General features: G+C 46.8%; 1 protein-coding gene across 1 annotated transcript in view; it reads left to right on the top strand.

The window, feature by feature from the left end:
• ATP2C2 (ATPase secretory pathway Ca2+ transporting 2) overlaps nucleotides 1–19307 on the top strand; it is a 65282-nt gene that overhangs the window by 27285 nt on the left and 18690 nt on the right. The window contains exons 8-12 of the mRNA XM_072117033.1: nucleotides 595–744; nucleotides 16130–16198; nucleotides 16361–16436; nucleotides 18186–18252; nucleotides 18328–18452. Of these exons, the coding sequence (XP_071973134.1) occupies nucleotides 595–744; nucleotides 16130–16198; nucleotides 16361–16436; nucleotides 18186–18252; nucleotides 18328–18452 (487 nt within the window). The remainder of the gene's footprint in view (nucleotides 1–594; nucleotides 745–16129; nucleotides 16199–16360; nucleotides 16437–18185; nucleotides 18253–18327; nucleotides 18453–19307) is intronic.

A 19307-nucleotide genomic window follows, 5' to 3' on the forward strand; every position in this document is an offset into this window, starting at 1 on the left:
AAGTACATAAAATAAATTCCCATTTTAATAGGTTAAGGTTGCTAGTAAACATAGCCCTATAACAAAGTCCTTACACTTTTCTAACTTTTATGGCCAGAGTTCAGTGTGAAATCACAAGGTCACAGTGGTTAGAGTCTGCCTAGTTGACTCTGTCACACAAAGGCATTTACAACCTGCCCCTCCTCTGTGTCAATACAGTACAACAAACAGAAGAATGGACATAAATAGAATTATTACCTGCGGTGTAAACAGAGGAGATAAGAAGCAGGATCCCACAGGGCCGACAGGAAACTCTCACTAGTTATAGTGTTCTGCCCTCTCTTAGATTAACAGGAATCCTATCTCAATAGGAGGAAATCCCTATGGCCTTCATAAATACAAGCCTGTATAAATATGTAAAGTTTATAGAGGATTAGTCAAAATGAGGCCTTAGGAATCCTCTTGGAATAACAGCCCATTGTGTAATGGTAAACACTAGGCTTCATTAGCCCAAAGATAGAGAAATCTTCATTTCTAGGTCTGGCTGTAGTACATGCACTGACTCAAATCCTAACATGTAATTTTAATTTTATATCTCTCTTTCTCTCTTATCAGACAACTGATCTTCTAGTAGATGAATCTAGTTTTACTGGTGAGACAGAACCATGCATCAAAACTCATGGACCAGTGGACGAGGCAAGTGGCCTTACAACACTCAGCAACATTGTATTCATGGGCACACTGGTCCGATATGGAAAAGGAAAGGTAAGAACCAATATCAAACAACTTATTTCAGCATTCACTGAAGAACAGCAGTGACATCACTGAGATTACATTCTATCCATTCACTAGAGAGCAGCAGTGACATCACTGAGAATACAACCTATCCATTCACTAGAGAGCAGCAGTGACATCACTGAGAATACAGCCTATCCATCACTAGAGAGCAGCAGTGACATCACTGAGAATACAGCCTATCCATACACAAGAAATCAGCGGTGACATCACTGAGAATACAGCCTATCCACTCACTAGAGAGCAGCAGTGACATCACTGAGGATACAGCCTATCCATTCACTAGAGAGCAGCAGTGACATAACTGAGAATACAGCCTATCCATCACTAGAGAGCAGCAGTGACATCACTGAGGATATAGCCTATCCATTCACTAGAGAGCAGCAGTGACATTACTGAGAATACAGCCTATCCATTCATTAGAGAGCAGCAATGACATCACTGAGAATACAGCCTATCCATTCACTAGAGAGCAGCAGTGCCATCACTAAGAATACAGCCTATCCATTCACTAGAGAGCAGCAGTGACATCCCTGAGAATACAGCCTTTCCATTCACTAGAGAGCAGCAGGGACATCATGGAGAATACAGCCTATCCATTCACTAGAGAGCAGCAGTGACATCCCTGAGAATACAGCCTATCCATTCACTAGAGATCAGCCGTGACATCACTGAGAACCCAGCCTATCCATCCACTAGAGAGCAGCAGTGACATCACTGAGAATACAGCCTATCCATTCACTAGAGAGCAGCAGTGACATCAGTGAGAATACAGCCTATCAATTCACTAGAGAGCAGCAGTGACATCACTGGGAATACAGCCTATCCATTCACTAGAGAGCAGCAGGGACATCACTGAGAATACAGCCTATCCTTTCACTAGAGAGCAGCAGTGACATCACTTAGAATACAGCCTATCCATTCACTAGAGAGCAGCAGTGACATCACTGAGAATACAGCCTATCCATTCACTAGAGAGCAGCAGTGACATCAGTGAGAATACAGCCTATCCATTCACTAGAGAGCAGCAGTGACATCAGTGAGAATACAGCCTATCCATTCACTAGAGAGCAGCGGTGACATCACTGAGAATACAACCCATCCATTCACTAGAGAGCAGCAGTGACATCAGTGAGAATACAGCCTATCCATTCACTAGAGAGCAGCAGGGACATCACTGATAATACAACCCATCCATTCACTAGAGAGCAGCAGTAACATCGCTGAGAACACAGCCTATTCATCACTAGAGAGCAGCAGTGACATCCCTGAGAATATAGCCTATCCATACACTAGAGAGCAGCAGTGACATCCCTGAGAATACAGCCTATCCATTCACTAGAGATCAGCCGTGACATCACTGAGAACCCAGCCTATCCATACACTAGAGAGCAGCAGTGACATCACTGAGAATACAGCCTATCCATTCACTAGAGAGCAGCAGTGACATCACTGAGAATACAGCCTATCCATTCACTAGAGAGCAGCAGTGACATCACTGAGAATACAGCCTATCCATTCACTAGAGAGCAGCAGGGACATCTTGGAGAATACAGCCTATCCATTCACTAGAGAGCAGCAGTGACATCACTGAGAATACAGCCTATCCATTCACTAGAGAGCAGCAATGACATCACTGAGAATACAGCCTATCCATTCACTAGAGAGCAGCAGTGACATCGCTGAGAACACAGCCTATCCATCACTAGAGAGCAGCAGTGACATCACTGAGAATACAGCCTGTCCGTTCACTAGAGGGCAGCAGTCACGTCACTGAGAATACAGCCTATCCTTTCACTAGAGAGCAGCAGTGACATCACTTAGAATACAGCCTATCCATTCACTAGAGATCAGCAGTGACATCACTGAGAATACAGCCTATCCATTCACTAGAGAGCAGCAGTGACATCGCTGAGAACACAGCCTATCCTTTCACTAGAGAGCAGCAGTGACATCACTGAGAATACAGTTTATCCATTCACTAGAGAGCTGCAGTGACATCACTGAGAATACAGCCTATCCATTCACTAGAGAGCAGCAGTGACATCGCTGAGAACACAGCCTATCCATCACTAGAGAGCAGCAGTGACATCACTGAGAATACATCCTATCCATTTACTAGAGAGCAGCAGTGACATCCCTGAGAATACAGCCTATCCATTTACTAGAGAGCAGCAGTGACATCACTGAGAATACAGCCATTCCATTCACTAGAAAGCAGCAGTGACATCACTGAGAATATAGCCTATCCATCACTAGAGAGCAGCAGTGACATCACTGAGAACCCAGCCTGTCAGTTCACTAGAGGGCAGCAGTCACATCACTGAGAATACAGCCTATCCTTTCACTAGAGAGCAGCAGTGACATCACTGAGAATACAGCCTATCAATTCACTAGAGAGCTGCAGTGACATCACTGAGAATACAGCCTATCCATTCACTAGAGAGCAGCAGTGACATCGCTGAGAACACAGCCTATCCTTTCACTAGAGAGCAGCAGTGACATCACTGAGAATACATCCTATCCATTTACTAGAGAGCAGCAGTGACATCACTGAGAATACAGCCTATCCATTTACTAGAGAGCAGCAGTGACATCCCTGAGAATACAGCCTTTCCATTCACTAGAGAGCAGCAGTGACATCACTGAGAATATAGCATATCCATCACTAGAGAGCAGCAGTGACATCACTGAGAACCCAGCCTATCCATTCCCTAGAGAGCAGCAGTGACATCACTGAGAATATAGCCTATCCATCACTAGAGAGCAGCAGTGACATCCCTGAGAATACAGCCTATCCATCACTAGAGAGCACTAGTGACATCACTGAGAACCCAGCCTATCCATTCCCTAGAGAGCAGCTGTGACATCACTGAGAATACATCCTGCCCATTCACTAGGGAGCAGCAGTGACATCACTGCGAATACATCCTATCCATTCACTAGAGAGCAGCAGTGACATCACTGAGAATACAGCCTATCCATTTACTAGAGAGCAGCAGTGACATCCCTGAGAATACAGCCTTTCCATTCACTAGAGAGCAGCAGTGACATCACTGAGAATATAGCCTATCCATCATTAGAGAGCAGCAGTGACATCACTGAGAACCCAGCCTATCCATTCCCTAGAGAGCAGCAGTGACATCACTGAGAATATAGCCTATCCATCACTAGAGAGCAGCAGTGACATCTCTGAGAATACAGCCTATCCATCACTAGAGAGCACTAGTGACATCACTGAGAAACCAGCCTATCCATTCCCTAGAGAGCAGCTGTGACATCACTGAGAATACATCCTGCCCATTCACTAGAGAGCAGCAGTGACATCACTGCGAATACAGCCTATCCATTCACTAGATAGCAGCAGTGACTTCCCTGAGAATACAGCCTGTCCACTCACTAGAGAGCAGCTGTGACATCACTGAGAATACATCCTACCTATTCACTAGAGAGCAGCAGTGACATCACTGAGAATACACCCTATCCATTCATTAGAGAGCAGCTGTGACATCACTGAGAATACAGCCTATCCATTCACTAGAGAGCAGCAGTGACATCACTGAGAATACATCCTATCCATTCACTAGAGAGCAGCAGTGACATCACTGAGAATACATCCTATCCATTCACTAGGGAGCAGTAGTGACATCCCTGAGAATACAGCCTATCCATTCACTAGAGAGCAGCAGGGACATCATGGAGAATACACCCTATCCATTCACTAGAGAGCAGCAGTGACATCAGTGAGAATACAGCCTATCCATTCACTAGAGAGCAGCAGTGACATCAGTGAGAATACAGCCTATCCATTCACTAGAGAGCAGCGGTGACATCACTGAGAATACAACCCATCCATTCACTAGAGAGCAGCAGTGACATCGCTGAGAACACAGCCTATCCATCACTAGAGAGCAGCAGTGACATCCCTGAGAATATAGCCTATCCATACACTAGAGAGCAGCAGTGACATCCCTGAGAATACAGACTATCCATTCACTAGAGATCAGCCGTGACATCACTGAGAACCCAGCCTATCCATACACTAGAGAGCAGCAGTGACATCACTGAGAATACAGCCTATCCATTCACTAGAGAGCAGCAGTGACATCACTGAGAATACAGCCTATCCATTCACTAGAGAGCAGCAGTGACATCACTGAGAATACAGCCTATCCATTCACTAGAGAGCAGCAGGGAAATCTTGGAGAATACAGCCTATCTATTCACTAGAGAGCAGCAGTGACATCACTGAGAATACAGCCTATCCATTCACTAGAGAGCAGCAATGACATCACTGAGAATACAGCCTATCAATTCACTAGAAAGCAGCAGTGACATCACTGAGAATACAGCCTATCCATTCACTAGAGAGCAGCAGTGACATCGCTGAGAACCCAGCCTATCCATACACTAGAGAGCAGCAGTGACATCACTGAGAATACAGCCTATCCATTCACTAGAGAGCAGCAGTGACATCAGTGAGAATACAGCCTATCCATTCACTAGAGAGCAGCAGTGACATCACGGAGTATACAGCCTATCCATTCACTAGAGAGCAGCAGGGACATCTTGGAGAATACAGCCTATCCATTCACTAGAGAGCAGCAGTGACATCACTGAGAATACAGCCTATCCATTCACTAGAGAGCAGCAATGACATCACTGAGAATACAGCCTATCAATTCACTAGAAAGCAGCAGTGACATCACTGAGAATACAGCCTATCCATTCACTAGAGAGCAGCAGTGACATCGCTGAGAACACAGCCTATCCATCACTAGAGAGCAGCAGTGACATCACTGAGAATACAGCCTGTCCGTTCACTAGAGGGCAGCAGTCACATCACTGAGAATACAGCCTATCCTTTCACTAGAGAGCAGCAGTGACATCACTGAGAATACAGCCTATCCATTCACTAGAGAGCAGCAGTGACATCACTGAGAATGCAGCCTATCCATTCACTAGAGAGCAGCAGTGACATCGCTGAGAACACAGCCTATCCTTTCACTAGAGAGCAGCAGTGACATCACTGAGAATACAGCCTATCCATTCACTAGAGAGCTGCAGTGACATCACTGAGAATACAGCCTATCCATTCACTAGAGAGCAGCAGTGACATCGCTGAGAACACAGCCTATCCATCACTAGAGAGCAGCAGTGACATCACTGAGAATACATCCTATCCATTTACTAGAGAGCAACAGTGACATCACTGAGAATACACCCTATCCATTCACTAGAGAGCAGCAGTGAAATCCCTGAGAATACAGCCTATCCATTCACTAGAGAGCAGCAGTGACATCACTGAGAATACAGCCTGTCCATTCACTAGAGAGCAGCAGTGATGTCCCTGAGAATACAGCCTATCCATTCACTAGAGAGCAGCAGTGACATCACTGAGAATACATCCTATCCATCACTAGAGAGCAGCAGTGACATCACTGAGAATACATCCTATCCATCACTAGAGAGCAGCAGTGACATCACTGAGAATACATCCTATCCATCACTAGAGAGCAGCAGTGACATCACTGAGAATACATCCTATCCATCACTAGAGAGCAGCAGTGACATCACTGAGCTTATAGCCTATCTATTCACTACAGAGCAGCATTGACATAAACCCAATCAGAATGTAGTCTGGCGCTTGGTCCAACTGAGCACCAGAACGCTACCTTATTTGTGTCGCATGAAGACTAGTGCAGCTGCGTCACAAAAGGCAGATTGCACTTGAAAAAAACGTGCAAAGTCCACCAGAAAACTGTCGCAGAGCCCTTAATAAAAGTGCCCCGTGTGTTGGTCTTCAATAATCTGGTGCACACTACTCTGCATTTTAGTGAGGCAAACTGCACTTAGTGCATTGGGACTAGAGATGAGCGAACATGCTCGTCCGAGCTTGATGCTCGGTCGAGCATTAGGGTACTCGAAACTGCTCGTTGCTCGGACGAATACTTTGCCCGCTCGAGAAAATGGCAGCTCCCGCCGTTTTGCTTTTTGGCGGCCAGAAACAGAGCCAATCACAAGCCAGGAGACTCTGCACTCCACCCAGCATGACGTGGTACCCTTACACGTCGATAGCAGTGGTTGGCTGGCCAGATCAGGTGACCCTGGGATAGACTAGCCGCTGGCCGCGCTGCTCGGATCATTCTGTCTCTGGATGCCGCTAGGGAGAGAGCTGCTGCTGGTCAGGGAAAGCGTTAGGGTGTTCTATTAGCTTACTGTTAGGCAGGAGTGATTCTCAAAGAACCCAACAGCCCTTCTTAGGGCTACAATAACGTTCTACTTTTTTTATTTTAATTTGCATCTTTTACCATTTTGTGAGGAATTAGCAGGGGGACTTGCTACCGTTGTGTTTAGCTCTTAGTGGCACACATATCCATAGCAAAGACCGAAGTGGGAAAATTCAGTAGGGGTTGGATTTCTATTAGGCAATAACTCAGTGTCATCTCATCTGGCATAGTAGTGTGCTTCCTTTGATACTTGGCTAGAAAATAGCCATAGGAGAATACAAACAGCTTCTTGAAGCCTACAGTAGCGTTCTATATATTTGATTTCTGGTTGATCTGCTGGTGGCTTTAGTTTCTGCAGTGCATGTACTTGCCAATTCTGAGCAATTTGTAGTGAGACTTGCGACCGCTGTGTTCTGCGCTTAGTGGCGCACATATCCATAGCAAAGGCTGAAGTGGGAAAATTCAGTAGGGGTTGGATTTCTATTAGGCACTAACTCAGTGTCATCTCATCTGGCATAGTAGTGTGCTTCCTTTGATACTTGGCTAGAAAATAGCCATAGGAGAATACAAATAGCTTCTTGAAGCCTACAGTAGCGTTCTATATATTTGATTTCTGGTTGATCTGCTGGTGGCTGTAGTTTCTGCAGTGCATGTACTTGCCAATTCTGAGCAATTTGTAGTGAGACTTGCGACCGCTGTGTTCTGCGCTTAGTGGCGCACATATCCATAGCAAAGGCTGAAGTGGCAAAATTCAGTAGGGGTTGGATTTCTATTAGGCAATAACTCAGTGTCATCTCATCTGGCATAGTAGTGTGCTTCCTTTGATACTTGGCTAGAAAATAGCCATAGGAGAATACAAACAGCTTCTTGAAGCCTACAGTAGCGTTCTATATATTTGATTTCTGGTTGATCTGCTGGTGGCTTTAGTTTCTGCAGTGCATGTACTTGCCAATTCTGAGCAATTTGTAGTGAGACTTGCGACCGCTGTGTTCTGCGCTTAGTGGCGCACATATCCATAGCAAAGGCTGAAGTGGGAAAATTCAGTAGGGGTTGGATTTCTATTAGGCACTAACTCAGTGTCATCTCATCTGGCATAGTAGTGTGCTTCCTTTGATACTTGGCTAGAAAATAGCCATAGGAGAATACAAACAGCTTCTTGAAGCCTACAGTAGCGTTCTATATATTTGATTTCTGGTTGATCTGCTGGTGGCTTTAGTTTCTGCAGTGCATGTACTTGCCAATTCTGAGCAATTTGTAGTGAGACTTGCGACCGCTGTGTGCTGCGCTTAGTGGCGCACATATCCATAGCAAAGGCTGAAGTGGGAAAATTCAGTAGGGGTTGGATTTCTATTAGGCACTAACTCAGTGTCATCTCATCTGGCATAGTAGTGTGCTTCCTTTGATACTTGGCTAGAAAATAGCCATAGGAGAATACAAATAGCTTCTTGAAGCCTACAGTAGCGTTCTATATATTTGATTTCTGGTTGATCTGCTGGTGGCTGTAGTTTCTGCAGTGCATGTACTTGCCAATTCTGAGCAATTTGTAGTGAGACTTGCGACCGCTGTGTTCTGCGCTTAGTGGCGCACATATCCATAGCAAAGGCTGAAGTGGCAAAATTCAGTAGGGGTTGGATTTCTATTAGGCAATAACTCAGTGTCATCTCATCTGGCATAGTAGTGTGCTTCCTTTGATACTTGGCTAGAAAATAGCCATAGGAGAATACAAACAGCTTCTTGAAGCCTACAGTAGCGTTCTATATATTTGATTTCTGGTTGATCTGCTGGTGGCTTTAGTTTCTGCAGTGCATGTACTTGCCAATTCTGAGCAATTTGTAGTGAGACTTGCGACCGCTGTGTTCTGCGCTTAGTGGCGCACATATCCATAGCAAAGGCTGAAGTGGGAAAATTCAGTAGGGGTTGGATTTCTATTAGGCACTAACTCAGTGTCATCTCATCTGGCATAGTAGTGTGCTTCCTTTGATACTTGGCTAGAAAATAGCCATAGGAGAATACAAACAGCTTCTTGAAGCCTACAGTAGCGTTCTATATATTTGATTTCTGGTTGATCTGCTGGTGGCTTTAGTTTCTGCAGTGCATGTACTTGCCAATTCTGAGCAATTTGTAGTGAGACTTGCGACCGCTGTGTTCTGCGCTTAGTGGCGCACATATCCATAGCAAAGGCTGAAGTGGGAAAATTCAGTAGGGGTTGGATTTCTATTAGGCACTAACTCAGTGTCATCTCATCTGGCATAGTAGTGTGCTTCCTTTGATACTTGGCTAGAAAATAGCCATAGGAGAATACAAATAGCTTCTTGAAGCCTACAGTAGCGTTCTATATATTTGATTTCTGGTTGATCTGCTGGTGGCTGTAGTTTCTGCAGTGCATGTACTTGCCAATTCTGAGCAATTTGTAGTGAGACTTGCGACCGCTGTGTTCTGCGCTTAGTGGCGCACATATCCATAGCAAAGGCTGAAGTGGGAAAATTCAGTAGGGGTTGGATTTCTATTAGGCACTAACTCAGTGTCATCTCATCTGGCATAGTAGTGTGCTTCCTTTGATACTTGGCTAGAAAATAGCCATAGCAATAGGATAGGATTGTTTGGTTCTAAAAACTCAAAAAAAAACAAAAAACACAAAAAAAAACAAAAAACACAAAAAAAAACAAAAAAAAGTAAAAAAAAAAAAAAAGTTATAACTCTCATTTTAAAAATGTTTAACCCCAGGGCTAGGGGTAGAGGACGAGGGCGGGGACGTGGGCGTCCAACTACTGCAGGGGTCAGAGGCCGTGGTCCTGGGCGGGGTGAGACACCACCTGCTGATGAGGGAGCAGGGGAACGCCGCAGAGCTACACTCCCTAGGTTCATGTCTGAAGTTACTGGGACTCGTGGTAGAGCACTGTTGAGGCCAGAACAGTGCGAACAGGTGATGTCGTGGATTGCTGACAATGCTTCGAGCAATTTGTCCACCACCAGTCAGTCTTCCACGCAGTCCACCCATGTCACCGAAATCCCCACTCCTCCAGCTCCTGCACCTCAGCCTCCTCCCCCCCAGTCTGCCCCCTCCCAGGAAAATTTGCCATTTGAACCGGCATACTCTGAGGAACTGTTTTCTGGACCCTTCCCACAGTCACAAACCACTTGTCCGGTTGCTGCTGAGCAATTTTCCGATGCCCAGGTTTTCCACCAGTCACAGTCTGTGGGTGATGATGACCTTCTTGACGTAGTGGAAGTGTGTAAAGAGGTGTCCGACGATGAGGAGACACGGTTGTCAGACAGTGGGGAAGTTGTTGTCAGGGCAGGAAGTCCGAGGGGGGAGCAGACTGAGGGATCGGAGGATGATGAGGTGACAGACCCAAGCTGGGTTGAGAGGCCGGGTGAACACAGTGCTTCTGAGACGGAGGAGAGTCCTCGACCTGAACAGGTTGGAAGAGGCAGTGGTGGGGCCAGACGGAGAGGCAGGGCCAGAGCTGGTGCATCAGCGCCACTGTCAACTAGTGAAGCTCCCGTGGTGAGGGCTCTTGCGGCGAGGGCTAGATCTTCAGAAGTGTGGAGGTTCTTTAAGGAAACACCGGATGACCGACGGACTGTGGTGTGCAACATTTGCCAAACCAGGCTCAGCAGGGGTTCCACCACTACTAGCTTAACTACCACCAGTATGCGCAGGCATATGAATGCTAAGCACCCCACTCAGTGGCAACAAGCCCGTTCACCTCCGGCCGTGCACACCACTGCTCCTTCCCCTGTGTCAGCTGCTAGTCAGCCCCCTGCCCAGGACCCTGCCACAAAAACCCCATCGTCGCCTCCACGATCCTCCACAGCATCCACCAGCGTTCAGCTCTCCATACCCCAGACGCTGGAGCGGAAACGCAAATATAGTGCAACCCACCCGCACGCCCAAGCCCTTAATGTGCACATCTCCAGATTGCTTAGCCTGGAGATGCTGCCCTATAGGCTAGTAGAGACCGAGGCCTTTCGCAACCTCATGGCGGCGGCCGCCCCTCGGTATTCGGTCCCCAGCCGCCACTACTTTTCCCGATGTGCCGTCCCAGCCCTGCACCAGCACGTGTCAGACAACATCATCCGTGCCCTGACCAACGCCGTTTCTGACAAGGTCCACCTGACCACGGACACGTGGACGAGTGCTGCCGGGCAGGGCCACTATATATCGCTGACGGCACATTGGGTTAACTTGGTGGAGGCTGGGACCGAGTCTGACCCTGGGGCTGCTCATATACTGCCGACGCCGAGGATTGCGGGGCCTACCTCGGTCCAGGTGTTTCAGGCCTACTATGCCTCCTCCTCCTCCCACCCCTCCTCCACCTCCTCCTCCGAACTACCATCCGTGGGCACGGCGCCATCAGTCGGTAGCTCTAGGCACAGCAGCAGTGCCGTCGCTAAGCGACAGCAGGCGGTGCTCAAACTGCTGAGCCTAGGCGACAAAAGGCACACCGCCCAAGAGCTATTACAGGGCATCACGGCGCAGACTGATCTGTGGCTGGCACCGCTGAACCTCAAGCCGGGAATGGTTGTGTGTGACAACGGCCGTAACCTGGTGGCGGCTCTGCAACTCGGCAGACTGACACATGTGCCATGCCTGGCCCATGTGTTAAATCTGATAGTGCAGCGTTTCCTCAAGACATACCCCAATCTGTCTGATTTGCTCACGAAGGTGCGCCGCATCTGTGCGCATTTCAGGAAGTCCAGCCCAGATGCTGCCACTCTCAGGGCAGCGCAGCGCCGCCTCCAACTGCCCGCTCACCGACTGTTGTGCGACGTGCCCACGAGGTGGAATTCAACACTGACCATGTTATCCAGAGTTTACCAGCAGCGCAGAGCGATTGTAGACTGCCAGATGTCAACTTCCACCAGAACTGGTAGTCAGGTCAGTCAGCTTCCTCAAGTCTACAATGAGGAGTGGACGTGGATGTCTGATATCTGTCAGGTGCTGAGTAACTTTGAGGAGTCAACACAGATGGTCAGTGGCGATGCCGCCATCATCAGCCTCACCATCCCGCTGCTTGGCCTGTTGAAAAACTCTCTGGTCAGCATGAAGTCGGAAGCTTTGCGCTCGTCACAAGAGACGGGGGAAGAATATTCCCTTGTTGATAGCCAAAGCACCCTGAGGTCTGTTTCTCAGCGCATATCGGAGGAGGTGGAGGTGGAGGAGGATGAGGAGGAAGAGGAGGAGAATGTTGGCGAGACACAAGAGGGGACCATTGTTGAGTCCTTCACTGTTCAGCGTGTATGGGCAGAAGAAGAGGAGTTGGAGGAGTTGGAGGAGGCGGAAATGGACAGTCAGGCCAGTGAGGGGAGTGAATTCTTACGCGTTGGTACTCTGGCGCATATGGCAGATTTCATGCTAGGCTGCCTATCCCGTGACCCTCGCGTTCAAAGAATTTATTCCAGCACCGATTACTGGGTGTTCACTCTCCTGGACCCACGGTACAAGCAAAATCTTGCCACTCTCATCCCTGCAGAGGAAAGGAGTGTGAGAATGCATGAATACCAGCAGGCCCTGGTGCACAAGCTGAAACAGTATTTCCCTTCTGACAGCGCTAGCGGCAGAGTGCGTAGTTCTGCGGGACAAGTAGCGAGGGAGAGTAGGCGAGCAGGCAGCTTGTCCAGCACTGGCAAGGGTACGCTTTACAAGGCTTTTGCCAGCTTTATGTCACCCCAGCAAGACACTGTCACCTGTCCCCAGTCTCGGCAGAGTAGGGCTGATCTTTACAGAAAGATGGTGAGGGAGTACGTAGCTGACCATACCATCGTCCTAAATGATCACACAGCTCCCTACAACTACTGGGTTTCAAAGCTGGACATGTGGCACGAACTGGCGCTGTACGCCTTGGAGGTTCTTGCCTGCCCTGCCGCTAGCGTCTTGTCCGAGCGGGTTTTCAGTGCAGCTGGTGGCATCATCACCGATAAGCGTACACGCCTGTCGACTGACAGCGCTGACAGGCTGACGCTTATTAAAATGAATAAAGGCTGGATTTCTCAGAATTTCCAATCTCCACCAGGTGAAGGAAGCTCAACCTGAATAATTGATCCACTCCTCCTCCTCCTCCTCATTTTCCTCCTTCTCCTCCTCTTTGTACAGTAAAGCAGAGGAAAATGGCTATTTTTTGACAGGGCCCACTGGCTCTTGCTATACTTCATGCATTTAATTTTTCTGGAGGGCCACCTACCCGGTCCTCTGTTTGAAACAATTTTTGTGAGTGCCACATACAGGCACTCAATCTATTCCATTTTTCTGGAGGGCCACCTACCCGGTCCTCTGGTTTGAACAATTTTTGGGACTGCCACATACAGGCACTCAATCTATTCCATTTTACTGGAGGGCCACCTACCTGCTCCTCTGGTTTGAAGAATTTTTGGGACTGCCACATACAGGCACTCAATCTATTCCATTTTACTGGAGGGCCACCTACCTGCTCCTCTGGTTTGAAGAATTTTTGGGACTGCCACATACAGGCACTCAATCTATTCCATTTTACTGGAGGGCCACCTACCTGCTCCTCTGGTTTGAACAATTTTTGGGACTGCCACATACAGGCACTCAATCTATTCCATTTTACTGGAGGGCCACCTACCTGCTCCTCTGGTTTGAACAATTTTTGGGACTGCCACATACAGGCACTCAATCTATTCCATTTTACTGGAGGGCCACCTACCTGCTCCTCTGGTTTGAAGAATTTTTGGGACTGCCACATACAGGCACTCAATCTATTCCATTTTACTGGAGGGCCACCTACCTGCTCCTCTGGTTTGAACAATTTTTGGGACTGCCACATACAGGCACTCAATCTATTCCATTTTACTGGAGGGCCACCTACCTGCTCCTCTGGTTTGAAGAATTTTTGGGACTGCCACATACAGGCACTCAATCTATTCCATTTTACTGGAGGGCCACCTACCTGCTCCTCTGGTTTGAAAAATGTTTGGGACTGCCACATACAGGCACTATCCAAATTAAATTGTCTCCATAGCAGCCTCCACACGTTGTCTCCATTGCTACCTCCAAAAGTCGTCCATATAGCTGCCTCCATACATCGTCCCTTTATCAAACGAGGTGTGTCAGGCAGAAATTTGGGTTGTTTTCATGGATTCCACATCAAAGTTGTTAACTTTGTCGCCACCCTGCTGTGTTATCCACAAAATATACTGGCAAACTTTTACCATTTAGGGATATTATTTCAGCGCTTCTTGCGCATCTGTTTACATTCCCCTCACCCGGCATATCCTAAACTTATAAGAACGCTACTACACTTGATCTTATACAAAAGGTTCTTAGAAGTGCTGTTTGGGGAGTAGCCTAGAGACAGGGGCTTGGATTGGCGAAAGCTCGCCTGGCAGCGGAACGCCAGCTCCATGCGCATCATGCGCTTCTTGCGCATCTGTTTACATTCCCCTAACCCGCCATATCCCAAACTTATAAGAACGCTACTACACTTAACTTGGTGCAGGCTGGGACCGAGTCTGACCCTGGGGCTGGTCATATACTGCCGACGCAGAGAATTGCGGGGCCTACCTCGGTCCAGGTCTCAAAGGCCTACTATACCTCCTCCCACCCCTCCTCCACCTCCTCCTCCTCCGAATTACCATCCGTGGGCATGGCGCCATCAGTCGGTAGCTCTAGGCACAGCAGCAGTGCCGTCGCTAAGCGACAGCAGGCGGTGCTGAAACTGCTGAGCCTAGGCGATAAAAGGCACACTGCCCAAGAGCTATTACAGGGCATTCCACATCAAAGTTGTTAACTTTGTCGCCACCCTGCTGTGTAATCCACAAAATATACTTGCAAACTTTTACCATTTAGGGATATTATTTCAGCGCTTCTTGCGCATCTGTTTACATTCCCCTCACCCGCCATATCCTAAACTTATAAGAACGCTACTACACTTGATCTTATACAAAAGTGCTGTTTGGGGAGTAGCCTAGAGACAGGGGCTTGGATTTGCGAAAGCTCGCCTGGCAGCGGAGCGCCAGCTCCATGCGCATCATGCGCTTCTTGCGCATCTGTTTACATTCCCCTCACCCGGCATATCCTAAACTTATAAGAACGCTACTACACTTGATCTTATACAAAAGTGCTGTTTGGGGAGTAGCCTAGAGACAGGGGCTTGGATTGGCGAAAGCTCGCCTGGCAGCGGAGCGCCAGCTCCATGCGCATCATGCGCTTCTTGCGTATCTGTTTACATTCCCCTCACCCGGCATATCCTAAACTTATAAGAACGCTACTACACTTGATCTTATACAAAAGTGCTGTTTGGGGAGTAGCCTAGAGACAGGGGCTTGGATTGGCGAAAGCTCGTCTGGCAGCGGAGCGCCAGCTCCATGCCAAGATCCAACTAACATAGTTTTAACTGCAGCACCTTTAATCTACTACTAGTTCACTGCCTCCATACATGGTCCCCTTATCAAACGAGCTGTGTCAGGCAGAATTTTGGGTTGTTTTCATGGCTTCCATGTTAACTTTGTCGCCACCCTGCTGTGTAATCCACAAAATATACTGGCAAACTTTTATCATGTACCGATATTATTTGAGCACTTCTTGCTCACCTCCTTTGGTTCCTCTCTGCCACCCATTGGTTTGAAGCCTGAGTCCATTTAGGGTATGTCGCCATGACACTCTCTAGCCTGCTGCCGCTGCCTCTGCATGCCGTCCCCTATAGTGTCAGGGTCAATTATTGCATGTTTTAGATACTATCTAGCTTCATTCTGTCACTCTGTCATGGCCATGCTGTTGCCCATAATTTTGGCATAATGGTGCGTTTAAGCAGCCTCAGAGGCATCCATGCATGCTGCCCCTGCTGTTTCCTGTCCATTTCCGTGGTGTTTCCATCCTTTTCTGAGGTTCCCAGGTGTTTGGCCAAGCTTCCCTGTGCAGAGCCTTGGTCCCCTTGAAAAATGCTCGAGTCTCCCATTGACTTCAATGGGGTTCGTTATTCGAGACGAGCACTCGAGCATCGGGAAAAGTTCGTCTCGAATAACGAGTACCCGAGCATTTTAGTGTTCGCTCATCTCTAATTGGGACACATTTTCTAAGGTTCTTGCACCAGCTTTCTTTTGGACTTTGCACATTCTTTTTAGTTCTTTTGGATTTTTACTGTCTTCTGTTTGTTTCTCAGGGACTTGTTATCTGTGTCGGGGAGAAGTCGCAGTTTGGAGAAGTGTTCAAGATGATGCAGGCGGAGGAGGTTAGTGCCCTCTTCATATCTCCTGCACATGATATTTGTGATTAGTGCACTGATATATTGGGCTCACATTAGTACCAAACTTTCCCCAGTGACCAGCAGGAGAGTGCCAACTGAGTCTAAGAGGTTGATTGTTGTTGCTGATGACTTTCTCTTGGGTTTCAGACTCCTAAAACTCCTTTGCAGAAAAGTATGGACAAGCTGGGGAAGCAACTCTCATTCTTCTCATTTGGAATAATAGGTGAGCCAAATCATCCATAATATTCATTTTTTTTCTCCCTGCTCTATTACTTATGATTGAGAACCAGTCCCCAAGCATCTCCTGTAAGTATAGACAGGGGCTGTGAGAAAGAAATATACAGTCGGTCCCCTTGTTAGGAACACCGACTTACAGACGACCCCTAGTTACAAATGGACCTCTGGATGTTGGTAATTTACTGTACTTTAGCCCTAGGCTACAATAAACAGCTATAATAGTTCTTAAAGGTGTCTGCAATGAAGATTTATTGTTAAACCTAGTTCTTATGACATTCCAACATTTTTGTCACAAAGACCCAAAAAGAATTTTGCTGGGGTTACAATGATAAAATATACACCTTCGACTTACATACAAATTTAACTTAAGAACAAACCTAAAGAACCTCTCTTGTACATAACCCAGGGACTGCCTGTACACTATTTGTTCTGTCAGTGAAACCTGCATTGTAGCTGGTGCAAGATGTATAGCATCATTGGGACACATTTATTAAAGTGTTTGCACCAGTTTTATGTCTGACTTTGCACTGAAAAGAATGTGCAAAGTGCTTGCACATTGACACAAAATACTGCACCTAAAGGGTGTGCTGGTGCCTGTTCCACATTTATTACAATGACTTGACAGAATTGTGTTGCACATTATGGGGCAGATTTATTTACCCGGTCCATTCGCGATCCAGCAGCGCGTACTCCGCGGTGGATTCGGGTCTTCCGGCGATTCACTAAGGCAGTTCCTCCGACGTCCACCAGGTGTCACTGCTGCGCTGAAGTTCCTCGGAATGCACTGAACTTCACCAAGCCTGGCCGAGTGAAGGTAAGTGCGCGTCCAGCGACACTTTTTTTTTAAATGCGGCGGTTTTTCCGAATCCGACGGGTTTTCGTACGGCCCCGCCCCCCCATTTCTGTTGCGTGCATGCCGGCGCCAATGCGGCACAATCCTATCGCGTGTGCCAAAATCCCGGGGCAATAAAGGGAAAATTGGCGCGAAACGGAAAAATTTGCGTAACCCGCCGGTAAAACGCCATTCGGGCCCTTAGTAAATGACCCCCTATATGTTAAAGCTGGTGCACAATTCCAGAGCAGAGTGCGCCAGATTAGTGAAGAACATGCACCAGTATTCAGTAATAGTGAGGAAAACTGCACATAGTACAGTTTGCATTACTTTTGATAAATTTGGGCCAGTATCTTGTGCATTGCGGGTGCAAGCTGTAATGTATCTGGGGAACTGTGGATCTGTGTTGTATCTGGTGCACTGTGGGTAAGTGTTGTGTCTAGTGCACAGTGGGTACATGTTGTATCTGGTCCACTTTCGGTAGGTCTTGTATATGGTGCACTGTGGGTACGCGTTGTATCTGGTTCACTGTGGGTACGTATAGTATCGGGTACAATGTGGGTACGTATAGTATCTGGTGCACAGTGGGTAAATGTTGTATCTGGTACACTATGGGTACGTATTGTATCTGGTGCACAGTGGGTAGATGTATATGGTAAACTGTGGGTATGTTTTGTATTTGGTGCACTGCAGTTATATATTCTTTTTGGTGCAGAGTGAGTACGTGTTGCATCTGGTACTCTGTGGGTATGTTTTGTATGTAGTGCACCGTGGGTAGGTGTTGTTTCTGGTGCACTGTGGGTAGGTGTTGTATCTGTTGCACTGAGGGTACGTATTGTATCTGGTGCACTGTGGGTGCAGACTGTATTGAATCTAAACATGTATTCCATGTCTCCCACACAGGGCTCATCATGCTGATTGGCTGGCTGCAGGGGAAACCTCTTCTCAGCATGTTCACCATCGGAGTCAGGTATGTTCCTTTAACTCTTGATATTGGGGTTTTCCTCAGGTCCAGTCTCTGAACTCTCGTGTCATTTTCTTTTAGTTTAGCCGTTGCTGCTATTCCCGAAGGTCTCCCCATAGTTGTGACTGTGACATTGGCCCTTGGAGTAATGAGAATGGCCAACAAACGGGTGATTGTCAAAAAGCTGCCCATTGTAGAGACACTGGGTGAGTGTGGGGGCTGCAGGGTCCAAGATGAAACTATGAAAATCTTTCTTCTATTTGAGTGAGTGTTAGGATAATGAAACACATAAATCCATTTCCAGGATGGGATAAGGAAAACATTGTCTCCTGGCTACCTTGTAGGGTATCCCCCCTAACATCAAGCATTAAACATCAAGCATCATGCATAACAAAAGCTAATGATATGATGCTGGATAAAAGCTAAACCACTAGATCTATTCCATAATTAACAGACTAAAATGTGTTGGTTATCAATTCTATTCACTATTATTTTTTTTATTGTACAAAATATATGGTATTTTACATTTCACCAAATATTCCATGGGGGTCAGTTATCATAGTTATTTTCTTTTTTTCCATTGCGCTTTCTTGGATGTTTTGTGCCTATTCAATAGGATTAAAATAAGTGAAATTGCTGCCTTAGGTTTGCCTTATCCTGCCTTGATGCAAATTGGCTGAATTGCACCAAAAACGCACAAAACTATGCCGACAAAACCTTGATGTTAGCAAGTTTCTTTCACGGAAGGAGGAAAAAGGCGCAAATTGCACCAATTGAAAGGCATCAACAGAAAAAGGAATTGATAAATTTAACAAGTAAATAAGCCTTAAAATAAATTAGACCAAAAAAAAAAAAACAGGAAAAAAAGGAGAAACAAGAACAAAGAGACCGTACTATGATACATTAGACTATGCATAGTGTTTTTTTAATGCATATAAATATTTTTATTGAAAGTTTTCATTTTATCATCAATAAAGTTACAGATATAAGTAAAATAATAACAAAAGGGATGTCACAGTTCTATCTATCTAGCCCCCTCTTTATTTATAAATGTGACTACC

This window comes from Engystomops pustulosus, chromosome 7 (assembly GCF_040894005.1).
Source record: "Engystomops pustulosus chromosome 7, aEngPut4.maternal, whole genome shotgun sequence".
NCBI classification, from domain to species: domain Eukaryota; kingdom Metazoa; phylum Chordata; class Amphibia; order Anura; family Leptodactylidae; genus Engystomops; species Engystomops pustulosus.